This window comes from Lissotriton helveticus, chromosome 5_1 (genome assembly GCF_964261635.1).
Source record: "Lissotriton helveticus chromosome 5_1, aLisHel1.1, whole genome shotgun sequence".
In the NCBI taxonomy this organism is placed as follows: Eukaryota; Metazoa; Chordata; class Amphibia; order Caudata; family Salamandridae; genus Lissotriton; species Lissotriton helveticus.
The window spans coordinates 75,275,422-75,294,442 of NC_136065.1; the positions used below are offsets into that span (position 1 = coordinate 75,275,422).

The 19,021-nt window shown below is 44.4% G+C and overlaps 1 protein-coding gene across 1 annotated transcript in view; it reads left to right on the top strand.

The window, feature by feature from the left end:
* Positions 1-19,021, top strand: part of LOC144754146 (E3 ubiquitin-protein ligase TRIM39-like) — a 116,833-nt gene that overhangs the window by 28,022 nt on the left and 69,790 nt on the right. Inside the window, exons 3-5 of the mRNA XM_078641726.1 lie at positions 544-774; positions 12,726-12,748; positions 16,888-16,937. Coding sequence (XP_078497852.1) covers positions 544-774; positions 12,726-12,748; positions 16,888-16,937 — 304 coding nt within the window. The remainder of the gene's footprint in view (positions 1-543; positions 775-12,725; positions 12,749-16,887; positions 16,938-19,021) is intronic.

Below are 19,021 nucleotides of genomic sequence, written 5' to 3' on the forward strand. Positions count from 1 at the left end.
GCGCCAACTTTCTCCATCGAGCTACGTTACCTGTGGATTTAGACGGTCAGGGTTGCTCTTGTTCCAGCAGTCATGCACTAATTAATTTTTTCCTCCACAGGGATGGGGTGGGGGAGTGGAACTCCTGACTCCAACGAGGCTCCAGCTGGGTCCTGTTGCTCCTCGGGCATCCATCAGTGCAGTCTACACCTTGGTCAATGCAGTGTCTCGGTCTCAGACAACAGCCCAGACCCTTGGCCTCAGCGTCTCTTGCGGCCTCTCTTCCTTGCTCTCGCTCCATGGATCGAGCTTCTCTGCAGATTCACAAATTCTGATCGCCCTACACTTCGTGAGGTTCCTGAGGAAAGGAGAGGGCAGGAGTGTGAGAAAGACGGATGATGGTAGAAGGGAAGGTAGTCAGAGGCTGCAGTTCAAAAATTAGGAAAGTCACGCTAGTGCTCTGAAGAAACTATCAACCACTCCACCTCCCTCTGAACTCCCACTCTAAGGACAGCTTGTTGGAAGCTTTTTAATATCTAACCATCTTCTCTTTGCACCTGACAGGACACGTTAAGAATTGAGAAGCAGAAAATTGAATCAGAGTTTGAAAAACTGCAGCAGCTCCTGAAAGAAAAGAAGCAAACACTGCATGAAAGACTGGAGGAGATGGAGAAGAAAATTACCATGGTAGAAAATGCAAATATCACCAAACTGTCCAATACAATCACCTCTCTCAATGCCCTGATAATGGAGATAGAAAAGAAGTGTGAGGCGCCAGCATGGGAACTCCTGAAGGTGAGATACTGTTTGGTAAATACAACAAAAGAAGGAAGTGAATTATTTATATTTTGTGTGCAGTGTTACATGTGTCGGTAGAACACACATGATCTCCTGCCAGGGTCAATGCACAGTGTTGCCATGCAGTCTGACGGGCACACAGCATAGACAAACATTTTTATACTGTCCCCTTTTTTGCTGACAGCGCAATACAATATTCAAACAGTTGACTTTACATTAACTTCTTGCAGTGTCACATACATGTCAATAACCCATCTCAATATGAAGACGAGTTGTTTTATATTAATGCATTTTTTTGATTATGCATGGTGCAGCACACCAAACAATCCCAGTGACTGTAATTAACATATGGAGACAGGGGAGCAGAATGTAAAAAGAGCAGGATAAAAATGTGCAGCATAGTGAGGAGCAAATTCTGTGAGAATTGGATAGAAACCAACTGTTCGAGGCATATGAACTGCAGATTGTATACTTTTGCATGGATCACCATCTGGTGTTGAGCTCGGATGTTTGCACTTTGTTTTTGTCTTGAAGTCTTTGTAGAAACGAGGTAGGTGACTCCTCCCTAGGACGATAGTGCGCATGGGCATCAACTCCATCCTTAGATTGTTTTTTTCCGCCATCGGGTTCGGATGTGAAATGCTGTGCTCTGGTGCGATATTGGTTTCGATGCGCAATCCCTCTCCACTCGACGGTATTGTCTCCATCGCGTTTCCCTTTTCGACGCGCATCTTTGTTAGGCCTGGCACCATTGACGTGGGTCTCCCTTCCATTTTTTACTGTTGCCTCCTGTATTTTTGCTATGTGTTTTGCTGGTCTAGATACCTTGGGCACCGAACAAAGACATTTTGCCCACGCAACCTGCACCTAATTTGGCAAAAAAAAACGTTTATTGACCAAAACACGGGCAAACTAGTCACCAAGCCTCCAAAAAAGAGGATACTGGAAACTGCAGAAGAACCTGCTATACCTCTCAAACATCAGGACATGGGCACCAACACGTCCCCACCTCCATCTCCTCCTCCAGTTAATCAACATCTATTAATTTCTCCACCACAGTCCCCACAACCTAAATTTTCACCTGAACCATCAGATAGTGAGGATGACACAGGTAGAGATATAGACCCACATGGGGATGATCATTCACATAACATCCCACATGACGTAGACACTTGGGGTGACTACAATACAGATCCCGACCCACATAATGATCCGGATCTCTATCCATCTAAGCCGTCACCACCAGATCAAAGCACTGGGTTTGCGTAACTAACCAACAATGCTGCCAAATACCACAGGTCCCCCTTACATTCCGACCCCTTAGATGAAGATTTTTTGCTAGAAGCCTTCGCACCCTCGCAAAAATCAACAAGCACTTTGCCAATGTTAAAAGGCTTGCTAAAACATGCTCCAGACGTTTTTAAAGACCCAGTCAGTACCAGGGTTCTCAATCCCAGGGTGGATAAAAATACAAGACAGCTCCCAGTGACCCAACTTACATTAAAGATCAGATTCCCTTGGATTCCCTTGTGGTAACTAACACACTCAAGCATGCAAAGTCACAAAGTACAGGCGACACCCCCCCTTCTGATAAGGAATCCAAATTAATTGACGCATCCGGTCAACGTATTACGTCACAGGCTGAAAAGCATTGGCGGATCGCCAATGCCCAAGCTTCATTGGCCAGGTACGACAGGGCTCACTATGACGAGCTTGAAAAGCTCACGGATCACCTTCCTGACCAGTACAAACACAAAGCTGATGACCTTACCCAGGAGGGCAAACTAATTACCAACGCCTCAATAAAATGTATGCTCGATGAGGCCGATACAGCATCTCGCGCAATTAAACACTATCTTATTGCATAGACACGCTTGGCTCTGGGTGTCCCGATTCAAGCAGGAGGTTCAAACTGCTATTGTAAAGCATCCATTTGATCAGCAACATCTTTTCGGCCTGCAGTTGACACATCCCTAGAAATGATGAAGAAGGATACCAAAACTGCTAAATCTATGGGGGCCTTACAGTTTTCTTCCTCTAGAGGCTCTTTTCACCGCTCCTTCTACAGAGCCGGCTTCAAAACCAAGGGTTCAAAACATCCCTCCTCCTTCTACCAGAGCCCCACTCAAACATCCCCAAAAGCACTTTTGTGGAGGCTACAGAGGCAACAACAATAACCCCCCCAAACATTCCTCCCAGACGGCGTCCCATGTCATCGGAACATCTGACACTTATCAATCAAGAGGTTCTCTCTCTATTACAAACGCATGCAATAGAACCAGTCCCCTTGCCTCATCGAGGCCAAGAGGTTTACTCCCTGTATTTTCTAATCCCAATAAAGGACGGCTCCCTCAGGCCCATGCTGGACCTCAGGCCACTAAACCTCTACATTCAGTCAGACCACTTTAACATGGTCACTCTCCAACATGTGCTCTCACTACTTCAACAGGGCGACTTTCTGTCCACTCTGGATCTACAGGACGCCTACTTCCATATTCCCATTCACCCTGCTCACAGGAAATATCTCAGGTTTGTGGTACATGGTCAACACTACCAATTCAAAGTCCTCCCATTCGGGATCACTACAGCACCCAGAGTCCTCACCAAATGCCTCGCAGTAGTTGCAGCCCACTTAAGGAGACAGCATATCGATGTCTTCCCTTATCTGGACGACTGGCTCATAAAAGCCAAATCACACAGCAGCTGTGTGCAGCACACACACAACACAATACAGCTGCTTCTCAGCTTGGGATTCACAGTAAACCTTGCCAAATCCCATCTCCAACCGTCCGGCATACAACAGTACCTAGGGGGTACAATAGACACTTCAAAAGCTCTAGCATATCCCAATCCAGTCAGGATAAGCACCATATATGCTCTAATTAAAAAATTTAAGCCTCAACACTCACTACCAGTGCAAGTGTTCATGCAGTTAATCAGGATGATTCACTCCTGCATTCTCCTCGTCCCTTATGCAAGACTCCAAATGCGCCCCTTACAGGAATGTTTGGCACGTCAGTGGAACCAGGCTCAAGGTCAGCTGACAGATCTGGTATTGGTGGACGCCCGCACCCATCGCTCTCTGCAGTGGTAGTGCACACAAAACCTTTCCAAAGGGCGGCCATTCCTATACCCAGTTCCACAGACAGTGCTAACTGCAGACGCATCGCTCACCGGCCATGGGAGGAGTCACCTACCTCGTTACTACAAAGACTTCTTCAATGACAAAAACAAAGTGCAAACATCGAGCCCAACACCATATGGCGATCTATGCAAAAGTATACGAATCTGCAGCTCTACATGCCAAGAACAGATGCATACTGGTAAGTAGCATTTTCCTTCTCAGAAGTGTGAAAACACTTCTTTCTCTTATACAGAGCTTACTTTTCTCCTTATAAAGGACACTACATATCTTTGTCTGCACCAACCTCATGTTAGGGTGAACAGTGAGCTATATAAGTAGGCATTTGGAAAAGGTAATGATTTTTATGAAAAATATGTATTTATTGGCATTTTGTTCTATCACAACAGCAGATCACACTATATATTATATCAATAAATATATCAGCATTTAAGTTCACACTGGAAACAGTAAGTAGGTATATAATACATTTATAGTAAACAGAATTAACAAAGTCGTTAACACTCCATCAGGGTGATGCCAAAAATATAAATTTACGGTTATAATAACAAAAACTGACAACAACAGATTAGGTCCTCGGTGCGGCAACTGAAGCCCAATAACATGAATACTGTAAGAACAGGGGCCTCATTGATGAGGTTTTACCATACGGCAGCGCCACAGGCCTTCCTGTTGCGCTGCCCTACGATAAAAGAAAAGGGCAGGGATGCGCCGTGTCTATCAGGTACAGCACATTCCTGTCCTTTGCCCCTGCGCCGGCGCACAATGGGCTGCCGTACGCCGGCACACAATGCGCTGCCGTGCGCCAAGGCAGGCACCTTATTACCATGGTGCAAGGGTGCCTGCGTTGCGGGGATGATTATTTCTGTGCAGGAAGGGAAACCTTCAGAGGAGGCTTTTTCCTCTTTCTATGTGTGTTGCAGAACGACGGTAAAATAAAGGTATTTCTCCTCTTTGTGCCTCCAGCAATGCTGATGCAAGAGCTTTCTGAATTGTCTCCGGTGAGAAAGCATGAAACTTTCTTAACCTGGTGGCGCTGTCCGAGTGGGGCGGGATGAAATTAATCTCCACACATGCTTGCTCAGACAGGCTAGGGGAGGTCTGAGGGATCACTTTGATTTTGTCTTCAAAGTGGTTCGACAGAGAATCACAAAGTGCTTGTGACGCATATATTTCCTGAGAGGAAAGTCTAGGGTTTATGAAAGCGTTAAGCACTTTAAATAGCACTTTGGAAAATTTTTCGGCCTGATTGATTTGATTAGAAATATAAGTTGTCAATTTTATGTAAGGCTTCAGAAGTGTAAGTGATTCTTGGGGGTCCCTCAGTTCTGATGTAAGGGAGGCAGGGGTTCTGGCTCCTGGCGACGGACGGGTGCTGACGGGTTTCCGCACTGGCCTCCTTGGGGCAGAGTAACAACGCAGCGATGTGTGCTGCGTTGCTTTGATGTGGATCTATCAAGCCGCTCAGGGCCACGGAAGCTGGTCTTGCGTGGCTTGATAAATCACACTGAAGGGTTGTATTGTGGTGCAAAAGCAGCTCAATCCATTCATTCTCTGGTTCCATGCCCAATTCTGAAACAGTCTAAGGTGAATTTGTTTATTCTGACCATGCCCGTCAATGTTGGGACAGAAATTTTATTGACCTAATAACGTTAGCCTAAAAGCCATTTCTGTTTCTAGGAACATTTTAGCGGCATGTTTGTTTATCACTTGACTCACTTGAGAAGGGGCGTGGCCAAGCTGGTGCTCGCTATAGACCCTTGTCTGATAATGAATCCATGTTGCCCGGGGTGACCAAATTTGGGACTCAAAGCCACCATCCATGTAGATAAAAATGTGGATTACAGTTTCTTTTCAACGCTTACAAGAGGAAATGGGAGACTTTTCGGTCTCAAAGATAGGGAAACTCTTGCCTCCTGTTAGAATGGTGGTCCGTAGCCAGTTAATGTGACCTCTCGAGGAATCTTTAGACAGACTGGATGAAAAACCCTGAGAGTCCCTTGTATTGCTCTCACTGAAGACCACGAGGAACCGTATCCGGAGCATCTCAAAGCGACCTCACAGCCTCCTTTATATCTTTAACTCTGAATGTGAATTTAAGATACAAGACGGTGCCTGGGTCCAGGACCACAAGAAAAAGCAAAGATATCGATGGAGATTGGACCCCTTCACAATACCCGCCGCAAATCTTGCTTACAATGTTGGTTGTGTGTATGCCACTAACACATCCCAATATGCAGGTTAGTTCTTCCTGCATGGTTCTTGCATGTCAGTAATCTATCCCAATATACAGATAAATTCAGCATACAGTGTTGCATGCACCCCAGTAACCTATCCCAATATAAAGGTGTGTTCAGCCTGCAGTGTTGCATGCACCCCAGTAACCGATGCGAATATAAAGGTCAGTCCAGCCTACAGTGTTACATGCACGTTCGTAACCTATCCCAACATAAAGGTCCGTCCAGCCACGGTGCTGCATGCACGCCAGTAACATATCCCAATATAAAATTATAACTGGATACCCATGCACACATCAGTAAGTATAGAAAAGTATGTCAGTGTGGACAAATATACATTGAGAGAACAAAAGCCAACAACAATGCAATAGGAATCTTATATGGTGCGGAAACAGATGAGTCTCTTTTAATTCTCAAGCGAGCCAGCTGACACGTGTTTTGTCGCAGTGGAAGGGTATTTCTGCGTCTCCTCAGGGCTGGGAAAGATACAAAGTACAGTGATGGTACATATAGTATGATGTAGATACGCGTTGTTTGATAAATTAAAAAGTGAATTTGTAATGGTGGGAAACCCCAAAACCTGAAAAGGACCATAGTGTGAAGTGTACTATTGCACACGAAATGAGTGTAGGTGGGTTTGTGTGGGAGCGACGGGGGAACGGGACAGGAAAGTAGGAGACACAAGAAGATGCCAAAAGAAAAGAAGGGTTTGTTTGCCACAGAAACGTGAGTTCTATATGTGGATGAACACGGAAAAGAAAGAAAAAGTAGGGTGTACTAAGGATTCTAACACATGCCAGTATTCTGTGCAAACGTTTTCAGGGGACCTTGTGGAAAAGTGGTAGACTTGTCATACCTGTATACAACGATGAAAGAGTTTTTGAAGGTCTGTTGGAACACGTGTCGGATGGCTTGCTTGAGAATTAAAAGAGACTCATCTGTTTCCCGCACCATATAAGATTCCTATTGCATTTTTGTTGGCTTTTGTTCTCTCAATGTATATTTGTCCACACTGACATACTTGTCTATACTTACTGTTGTGTGCATGGGTATCCAGTCATAATTTTGCATTAGTGTTGGTATTTTCCATCACATAATTGGCGGGTTATAGGGCTCATCCCCTCACCCAGTTGCACCACACTTTAACCTTTCCACACCTCTAACCATTGCGTCCACTTGTTAGCAGAGCACCTTGTGAATTCCCTGGTACACAAAAGCCCTTTTGTGAGCATATAATAGCCCAATATGAAGCTGAGTTCAGCCTACGGTGTCACATGCACGTCACTAACCCATCCCAGTATACAGGTCGATTCTGCCTGCGATGTTGCAAGCATGCCAGTAACATCTCCCAATATAAAGGGCAATAAAACAGAAAAAACACACAAAAGGGAGTGCGTCAAGAGTCCAACAATTGTATTGGAGAGTTTGGTCTTTGTGTTTATTCTCTCCTCCTTTCACGAAGTGCACATAGTTCAATGGTGACAATATCAATGTTCTCTTCTCCAATATCAAAGTAACATCAGAGCAGTGGTATGAAGTCTGTTATGTTATGTTTAATAGTTTTGTAAGCGCGACAGCTGCCCCAGCAAAGAGGCGTCCCGGCGCTGGTAGATCAAAAGGTACTGAACAGTTAGTAGCTGGCCAACCTAGGTTGTACATCCCCATGATGAAGAAAACAGGAAGGTTTTGATGGCTTTCCGGAAGGTAAGCAAGTTCAGCCGGCAGGGAGTTCCAGAGCTTGGCCGCCAGCACCCGAAAGGAGCGACCACCCATGCGACAGAGTTTGGTCCGAGGTACAATCACTTGATGTTGCCCTAGTGAACGCAGACTACACTGGGGCTCATACGGAGTCAAAAGAGGACGCAGGAGATCTGGGCTCCCGGATTTAAGAATCTTGAACGCCAGACAGAGAGCTTTAAACTGAATTCGGGAATTGATCGGAAGCCAGTGCAGCTTTCTGATCGTAGCTCTGGCCAAGCACCTGCGAGGAAGTCCTACCAAGGTTCTTGCTGCCGAGTTCTGGACTCTCTGAAATCGCGCTATCTCGGCTTTATTTGCGCCCAGAAACCGCACACTGGCGTAGTCCAGGTGTGATAGAATGGTAGCTTGGACAATGAGCTGACGCACTTTAGAGTAAAAAAAACTTCAGAATGGGATTAAGGCCTCTTAACAAACCCACACAAGTAGCTGCCACTCTCTTGGTGTGGGTCTGAAAGCTAAGCGAGGAGTCCATCCAAACTCCCAAGTTTTTGACTAGTGACTTAGATGCTGGCATAGTGCCCAGTGAGGTCGGCCACCAGTGCTCATTCCAGAGGGCGATGTTCTTCCCCACAAGCAAAACCTCTGTCTTGCCTGCATTAAGCTGCAGGCAATTATCAGCCATCCATTGAGCTACTGCAGCCATCCCGTCTCTAAATCTCGTGGACGATGTCGATGGCCCTTCAGCAAGAGTGATGACCAGCTGAGTATCATCAGCATATGATACCAACGTAAGGTCCCACTCTTTAGCCACTGCCGCAAGCGGCTGAACATAGAGATTAAATAGAGACGGGCTGAGTGCCGAGTCTCAAAACAATGCTCTTTATTATTCTTCAATACATCGAAGAAACGCCCAGCCAATGCGTTTCTTCCTCCGAGAGGACTTCATCAGGGCTCAAAGAAAATGTACATATGTACATTTACAAACATATCTAAAAACACATCAAACAAAATAAATGATTAATTCATTACAATGTATAAACAGTTTTACAGCTTACACACACAGGGTCACACCGAACAACGTTTACATACGAACCATATTTTAAAACAATACTTTGCATCACTTATTACATGCACATTGTTTTCCTATAACATACAAACACATACTTCACTATAAAAAGACATACAATCACCAATTCCCAATTTTATTGAAAAAATTAAATTTCATTATTTATCCTACCAAATCAGAGTGGTATATGCAACACCTTTCTAGTGAATAGTTCATTAATAATTTATCACGTCCTAAACTCGGATATCTAATCCAATAACCTTACTTAATGTATTTCATTACAGCAATGTCACAGCGAAGTCTAAGTGTAAAATCAATCAATTATCCACGAAATACCTAGATTTAAAAAAACATATTAAGATGTACAGGATTCATATTAACATCAAAAAAAGATTTTTACATTTAATAAAAAAAAATATATTCCTATTGGAAAAAGACCTATTAGCTACAAATTCTATTAATATTTTTTATGATAAGGGTAAAAAATGTTCAACTCCTCACTTGGAACACTCGTTCTGCTCCTTCATTGTTGTAGGGAAATACCCGATGACCTTATATATCTATCACAGCTTAATATCCACACCCCATTGGGTTCTGCAAAATAAAAAGGAAAAAGATATTTACCTTCCAAAAAAGTTTAAATACTCCAAATCACAACTTGATATCCATCATAGAGTCCCTTAGAAAATCATAAACTGCTATAACACCATAAAGTTATCCACTTCAAAGAAGTAACAGTCTCCCCCTCTATATATGCGTTAATCCTCTTCAAAATCACGAATCTTGACCTATACGTACCAAAAAGGAGCAATCCCAAGCGCATAAAAACCAAAGACTACAAACAGATCCAACTACTAGCCAATAAATTGGGTTACAGCACCCAAACCACGACGCAAGCAAAATATAATTCATGCTTTTCGCCACTGACCTGTAAGCTCAGAATGAATAATACGACTTGCCACCACCGTCACTGACCTTCTTCTGAATCTTTGTAGACAACACTGATTCTATAAAAACATTTTACATCATCCACCTTGGTTAACATAACCAATCACCCTGCATCAACAACTTTAATGGTCCAGAAACACATTTGGACCAGAAAGGAACAACCCTTTCCTGTGAATTCATTGGTTGTTAGGATAGTCCAATCACAATAGTTAAAAATCTCTCACCAGAAAGTAACAGCCCTTTCCTGTGAATTATAACAACCAATGAATAGATGCGGGCCCTAGAGATCCATCTCAGGAGCTGGTTTCATACAGTTCCTGATAATGTATTTATTTACCCAGAATGGTCAGGCCAAAGTTTGTGTTTGCTCAGACGTGGCAGTAACTGGGAGTAGAGGTGGGTATGCATTGATGGAATCTGATACCTCGAAACCGGTCCGGTCCTCGGATGCTTGATTCCGGTCTGGGAAAGATATGGCTGTTGTAGTTCGGACTGGACTGTTCCCATGGGGCAACAGGGTCAGAGCTGATTTGCATAAAGCCATTATCTGACCCAGGGTGGTGTGGAGTGCAAAAAAACGATGGATTTGGGCCCAGATCTTTTGACTGGGGGAGTGTGTGACATTGATCCACATTCAGTCCATCACTTGTTGTTTTTTGCAATTGCCGCCCCAAGTGCGCTGGGGATGCCCAGACGTGGGTCCCAGGCACTCCACACCACTTGGAGTCAAGCTAGCCGGGCTGAAGAGAGGTGTTACCTCGAAACCGGTCCGGTCCTCGGATGCTTGATTCCGGTCTGGGAAAGATATGGCTGTTGTAGTTCGGACTGGACTGTTCCCATGGGGCAACAGGGTCAGAGCTGATTTGCATAAAGCCATTATCTGACCCAGGGTGGTGTGGAGTGCAAAAAAACGATGGATTTGGGCCCAGATCTTTTGACTGGGGGAGTGTGTGACATTGATCCACATTCAGTCCATCACTTGTTTTTTGCAATTGCCGCCCTAAGTGCGCTGGGGATGCCCAGACGTGGGTCCCAGGCACTCCACACCACTTGGAGTCAAGCTAGCCGGGCTGAAGAGAGGTGTTTCCTCGAAACCGGTCCGGTCCTCGGATGCTTGATTCCGGTCTGGGAAAGATATGGCTGTTGTAGTTCGGACTGGACTGTTCCCATGGGGCAACAGGGTCAGAGCTGATTTGCATAAAGCCATTATCTGACCCAGGGTGGTGTGGAGTGCAAAAAAACGATGGATTTGGGCCCAGATCTTTTGACTGGGGGAGTGTGTGACATTGATCCACATTCAGTCCATCACTTGTTGTTTTTTGCAATTGCCGCCCTAAGTGCGCTGGGGATGCCCAGACGTGGGTCCCAGGCACTCCACACCACTTAGAGTCAAGCTAGCCGGGCTGAAGAGAGGTGTTACCTCGAAACCGGTCCGGTCCTCGGATGCTTGATTCCGGTCTGGGAAAGATATGGCTGTTGTAGTTCGGACTGGACTGTTCCCATGGGGCAACAGGGTCAGAGCTGATTTGCATAAAGCCATTATCTGACCCAGGGTGGTGTGGAGTGCAAAAAAACGATGGATTTGGGCCCAGATCTTTTGACTGGGGGAGTGTGTGACATTGATCCACATTCAGTCCATCACTTGTTGTTTTTTGCAATTGCCGCCCTAAGTGCGCTGGGGATGCCCAGACGTGGGTCCCAGGCACTCCACACCACTTGGAGTCAAGCTAGCCGGGCTGAAGAGAGGTGTTACCTCGAAACCGGTCCGGTCCTCGGATGCTTGATTCCGGTCTGGGAAAGATATGGCTGTTGTAGTTCGGACTGGACTGTTCCCATGGGGCAACAGGGTCAGAGCTGATTTGCATAAAGCCATTATCTGACCCAGGGTGGTGTGGAGTGCAAAAAAACGATGGATTTGGGCCCAGATCTTTTGACTGGGGGAGTGTGTGACATTGATCCACATTCAGTCCATCACTTGTTGTTTTTTGGAATCTGATACAAAGACACAAAAGAGGGAGAGACCTTCCAACTCAGCTGCTACACAAAACTGTCCACAGCAACAATTCTGGAGAAGAATGAAGCAGGAAGTGGTCCGGGCTGTCCGGGCACTTTTAAGCGGCACCTGTCTCCCTCCTTCCTTCCATAGGAGCCTGATCAGCTTCAAAGGACTTTAATATACCCATAACATACCTCCTTGTTTGGCAGGCTTTTTCCATCTTTCGGTCTTGGGTTGCATTGGCACACAGCAGATACACAATTCTATCCCCTTAGGTTAACGCACAACAGACACGTTCCACTCGCACCCTAATCCACACATGCAATACTCATAATGCACAAACAGTCTTTATACATGTCTTCTGCAACCTACCAAGAGCCCCTTACCCTAACTGTTCAGACTTAGCTGGCCATATATTAAAAGGCAGGCTCTATAGGTTGCAGCTCCTAATTCCATTTTAACAGCGACTACAGTGGGTGAGACCTCTTTAGGAAGACTTTCATCATAGGAGAGTTCAAGGACCAGTGGTGAAAAGGTGAACCCTTGGGGTTTTCAGGGGTAGAGACCCTTTTTAAAGTACTCACATTATCACAGCCTCTGCTGTCTCATGTGACCCCATTCAGAATATTACAGATTGTTCTGTGTCTTGGGATTTCCATTCAGGATATCACCGCCTGTGCCGACAGAATATCAGGCTTTGTTCGAGGATTAGGGGGCTGCTCCCAATGTATTTTAACTAGAGATAGAAGAGTTCAATGAAGCTTAGATTTCCAAACACATTTCACTCCTAAAGTAATACTAAATGTTAACATCTTATGTGGAAACTGATCTCCTTGTATTTCTTTCTCTGTTTTGCAGGATGTCAAGAGCACCCTGAGCAGGTAAGGCTGATGTATTATCCTCCTCTCTCTCAGTGTGTAAGAAGCATGCCTTGCTGCTGCAGTGGGCAAAGTCCACTGCTGAGCTCACAAATCCCTATCCTGCAAAAGAAGTATGTAAAAAAACTAATTTTGTAAAAAGAATACTATTCACATATGGTCCTCAGAAAGTTAGGTCCAGTACTTTGAAAGATCTAAACTGTACCTGCACTATTCTCCCTGGTCTCAGAAGCCACAATATAACCACACGTTCTTTCAAACCCTTCATTTTGTTTAAGAAATCTTCCGATCCTCATAAAACTTTATTGAGATCTCAGAAATCTCTGCTGAGTCCCCTGTAAACATCCTTGACTCCTCAGAAAACTCACTCACATCCTCTGGAAACTTGTTTGAGTGATTAAATAATTGAATTATCCAGCACAAATGAACTTCTATCTTCATAAAGCTTCTTTAAATTTTGTTAACCTACCACAAGTCTTATAAAAAGTGTCATGAGCCTCAGCAAACTTCATTGCATTCCTGGAAAGCCCCGTCAAGTTTTCTGTCAGGCTTAGGGATTGTGCACAGCTGGTCTTCGATGCCAATCCCAAACTTCTTGTCACATATCGCTCAAAAAGGCCTTTGAAAAACAGTTTCCAAGGATATTCTCAAAAGGGGAAAGAGGGGATAGGGTGGAGAGATGAAGATCCACACGGGACTCAGTGGGCCCCAGAGGGTGAGTGTCACAATCACTGAATTCAGATGAATAGTTAAGGCACAGACTCGTAGATCGGAAAGTAATCACACTGCAGGGCAAGTAGTTTGAAACATATCCGACCATACGATTAACTCCAGATCAGCACCCTCCCACTTCCATGTGCAAATTAACCAGTTTTAGGCCTTTGCTGCTTATCCACACAATAGGTGATCTTGAGCCCAAGGGTGACAGGGACAAAACCATCAAACCCTTTGCTGTAAAGAAAAGATAAAATGGGAACAACAGGTACAAAAGCCAAATAAACTAAAACGAAGGAATCAAATTATAAAATGAAACAAATGAGAGCGCAGCCAGGCACAAACTAGTATGGCAAGCAAGAACCTCAGAACACTCAAACGCTGCTCGGCAAGTTGTTTCTGAACGTTGTTTCCAGCGGACTCTGCCTGAATAGCCCCAGAAACTTTCTAGCTCTACCTCTTCTCTGACCTGTGTCTCCTGAGCTCCATCCCCAATCTGTGCCACAGGCTCCACAGGCCCGGTGTCCAGCTCTTCCAGTGGCCTGCTGTTTTACAACCCTGAGCCTTGCTGGTAATATTCTTCCTACTCTTGTTGCTACAAATCTCAAATTCTGACTTGGCTGAGATTGTCCTTTTATTTGACACAATTCAAGATGTCCCAACAACTGGGTCAGAATTTCCTAATCATGACAATTCTTAAAACATCTGTTTTGTGCTTCCAAATATCATTATAATTTGGTTAAAGCTAAGTACTTTATCCAGATGGCTCCTTGTGATCTGAAGAAGTCTCCTCCAGTTCTCATAAACCTCATTGTGATCCTCAACTCTGCTCCTAGACCTGTTAATCTCTCTCCAGTCTTCCTTGTCCTCCCTCCTGTCCATCCTCTGGGGTCTCTGGAAGCCTCGTTTCAATCCTCAAACCTCTGCCCAGGTTACTAAGTGCTCATTCTAGGAGCGAATGCTTCAAGTCCCCTGCGGCTTCCTTTCAGTCCTTCTCTTGGGTGCTTAAAAGCCTTATTCCAATCCTCAGCCCAATTCAGCGAGAGTCAATAGTGTATTGCTCGTACATCATATCATCTTAAGCAGTTTTGTCTGTACATAAAACACTCGCTCACCGGCCCCTGGTAAGAGCAAGCCGGGAGCAGGGGACCCAAATAGGAAGGGCCGCAGGGTCGGACCCTCGATGAAGTGAGTCTGTGTGTGTATGCGGAGTGGCTCGGGAATGGTTTTGCTGGTCACGTGCAATGTGTGCATTTTCTCGGCCTCACTTTTGGTTTGTCTCGCATCTTTAATCTCCATTGTAAACAAAAAGAGTGTGTTTGCAGGGCAACCCCCGTCTCCACCCTCTGCCGAGAGGCGATAATTTCAACCCCAATGGGTGAGTGCAGCATGTATTAGTCTGTGTGTTACCAGGGCGGGATTGATGGGGGTGGATTTTAAACCATCATTAAACATACCTCACTCATGAGGCGTGTTGTGACCGATAAGGGCGGCTTCAGCTCTAACTGGAAGCGGGTGTTTGTATTTGGAAAAGGCATTCACTGTTGTGGCTGTTGTGCTTAAGATGATATGATGTACGAGCAATACACTATTGACTCTGGCTGAATTAGTGAGTATTTACCGCATATGTATTGCTACAGGTGTCCTGGTGAGAATGGCTCATGTCCAGGCACTCTGTTGATAACAGAGGGGTTTAGTTAACCTCAACGTGAAGATGCACTGGGTGTTGTATGCTATAATATATACATCACACAATGGGATTCAATATAACGCACAGGCCATTTCATACTAATGAAAAATACCATGAACACCGGTGTTAATATGGCCTTTTTGATTACAGGTTGGACACAAAAAAGAAAGTATACACTTTGCCCCTCGATGTAGTCAGTTACATGCATCTGTTGTGTATGAACTAAACACCGCTTAACGCGCGCACACCAAGGAGGTGATTTTAAATCACCCTGATGAAAGCCCTGGACCCTCCTGGGCCATAGAATAGGGCTGAAACATGTTGGTATAGGGCCATAGGACCATTAAATCCTAATTCACTCTTGATATTCTTTTTAACATCCCCAACTTCTCCACTAATAAAGGGATACGTTGGAGAGAGCTGGAGGATCTTTAATCTTTATGCCCCCTGGTCTCATTCTTTTACCTGCTCCCTGGAACCTGGCCGAGCCCACTCTGACCTTTAGGAGTCAGGGTGAACCCGATGATGAAGCATGACACTATTAGAGTGTGTGAGGGTTATTTAAGTAAAAGGAATCATTGAACTTCACCAGTTTGAATCTAGCGTGTCTTTTTACCCATTGACAGGCTTTATTGGCTGCCAATCTTTGTCATTGCAAGCAGCGTGGCCCTGGTGTGTTCAGTATTCTGTGCTTTTAGTGGGGTTTTCACATAGCCACTGCTCAGCGGGGTGTAACTGGGTTGCCATGGATCACTGGAGCTTTGAATGTCGTGTGCCAATAGTAGCAGGCGCTGTGCACTGGTCCACAGGAGCGCCTGGGATTACAGGATTATGGGCCAGATGTAGGTAAATATTATTTACCTATTCTTAGATACCGAATTTTACCGATTCGGAATTTAAGAATAGGTAAATAGTATGTAGGTAATTGTTCGGGGAGAGGTGTGGCGCCGCGGCCAGGGTGACTGACGCTGGAATCTGGGGACCACGGTTCGATCCCCGGCTCCGGCGGCGGGTTAGCCCAGCACCATGTGACTCTGGGCAATATCTCGCTTAATCTTCCCGACGGCCCCCAGCGCCTAGAGACCCTTATGGGTGATTGTGCGCTTTACAAATGTGGACTTTACTTACTTTTTACTTCGGTAAATTTTACCGAATCTGTAAAATTCGGTATTTACCGAATCAGTAAATACCGATTCGGTAAAAGGGGGAAAACATTGAAGGGTGGCAGGGTGTCACTTTGACACCCTGTTGCACCCCTCAATTGTATATGGGTGCACATGTTGCAGACATACACGCCCTTAGGGCATGTATGTCTGCAACATGGCACTGAAGCAATTTGCATAAAATTACTTTTTAGGTGGTTTTCGTTATTTACCACCAACTTGTTGTTGGTGGTAAATAACGAATCCTAACATGGGATAAGCACTCATTTAAGTGCTCCCTACATTAGGAATTCGGTAATTTACCGAATCGGTATTTAAGAAATCGGTAATTTACCGATTCCTTAAATTACCGATTCGGTAAATGACCGAATCCTTAATTTCGGCCCCTACATCAGAAAAGCCAATTACCGGTCGGTAACGGACGAAATTCATTAATTTCGGCCGTTACCAACCGGTAATAGCCTTCCTACATCTGGCCCTAAATTTCTAATAACAGGCTGTATGTGGTATTCCTTATGTTATCCTGTAAACTGTGTTTGCTCTGTAACACCAACATGATTTATGTGCTGTTTCAGGTGTAATAATGTGATGCCTCAGAGCCCAGAGGTGATAAAGAGTTATAAAGGTAAATACAATTGCGCTTATTATGCATGTTTGATTCTGTTTATGAAAATGATATAGTTTGTTATAGTTATATGCTTGATAGAGTGCGCACACATGACAATAGAGCAAAACATCTAACTATGCACACAGCACAAGAAAAATATTTAATCAGTTCAACTCCAGGCAGCAGAAGCAAAATAACTTAAAAGGTATTTTTGTAATGACAGTACACACAAGTTCTAAAATCAGAATCCAATTAGTTGGTTTGTATCTCTACCTTCTAACTTTTACAGACGTTTTAAAAGATGTTTTGGGATTGCATGCCTTTGAAATATAATGTTTTGCTCAATGTTGAACATCTCCACAGTTGATAGATCTACTGACCTGGTTCCTGTTTGATTCTTGCTTCCCTCCTTGGATCTTAAGAAATTCTACTGCAGTAATTTTGCTCTTGGAAATACTGATGCTGTGGAGACCAATAATTTCAGGCTACGCAATTACTGCAGTATTCGGAGATGTTCCATATGGAAGAGAAAATGAACTCAGAAATTGTTGTTTCAGAAGGAATTATCACGGACGCCTGATTGTTGTCAGAAAGCCACTTTATTCAGGAGCAAGCTGGGCACACCTTAATTATATTGTCACTCCTACTAATATGTATATATGTATGTATGTACATGGTATTTCTATATTGTAAACATAGCTGTAGGAGAGTAGAATCTACTTCTTATGGTTACCCCCACTTTTTGTTTTTCGACTTTAGTCTGGCTGGGGACCTGCTATCCAGGACCCCAGCCTAGCTGCTTCCATTCTAAATTGATTCCATGTACTTTAGGTACACTCCAGTTTGGTTACTGTGGTACCCGTATGAGTCCCTAGTATATGGTACCTTAGGTACGAAGGGCATTGGTACCCCAGAGGCCTACCAGGGGCTGCAGCGTTTATTATGCCACCCCTGGGAAGCCTTCCAAAATGACACCACAGGACTGCTACTGCAGGCTGGTAAGGTAGTGCATGCACCCCTTACTTAGATATAGGTTACCTATATCTACCTTATATCACGACACATATAAACCTACCAGTCACCCCTATGGCAGGCCTTATCAATCCTGAAGGCAGAGTGCTTGGTTGTGTGTGAGAGAGTGCTCATGCACGAGCAGGACCCATCTGCAGCCTTCGGAATCTATTCTCTGGGGCTGTACTGTGATGCAGCCAGACCATATACTCTTAAGTGCATTATAACCTTGCTGTAAATACTAACTTTGGAATGGCTGCACCGAAACATGTTGTGTTTGGTGTCAAACACTTTGGAATGATACCCCCCGCCAGTCCTGGTGGCAGGGTTTGATCCCACCCTTCTAGAGGGTACGCAACGGTATACCCGGTACCAGTTTTATAGAGCCCTGGCATCACAAAATGGATGCTGCAGCCACAGACACGAGTCTGGCCTCCTCCTGCTGGACGAAACTCCATCAGGGGAGGTCTAGACAATAGGTTTCCTGTCACAGGGCGGTGAAACCACCTCCCAGACAGTCAATTCAATTCAATTAGTCTTTATTTCGACTTTTGAGTCATAAAAGACACAAACATTTAAAAAAATTACATTTACCAAGCATTAATATTTACAGGAAAGACATCTTTAGAAATTACAAATTGTTAATTCCACAAACAGGGTATTTCATCTTGACCAATAAAAACATAAATAGTATGTTTGGATAAAAATATTTTAAAAAAAAAATTGTTAAAAGAATTTCCACAACTCATACCATAATAAAATTGTACGGGCTACAATGCTTTCATTTTGGTACTGCGGATTAGCCACATCCACTTTAAGAATTTTGCTAGTGCAATCACAATAACATCAGAACAATCTGTCTGGAAAATCCTCAGAGCTACTGTCCCAGTCTGAATCCCCTTTTGGATACAGGTTGACCTTATCCATTTAAAACGTGGAGCTTTATACCCTGGGCATTCAAACAGGACGTGAGCTATACTTTCGGTATGTAATATACAAAAGGGGCACAAATGATCATTTTTGCTTGTAGACCATTTACTGGTAACTTGGTTGAGGGGAAGGGTCCCAACCCTAAATTGATGGAATAATTT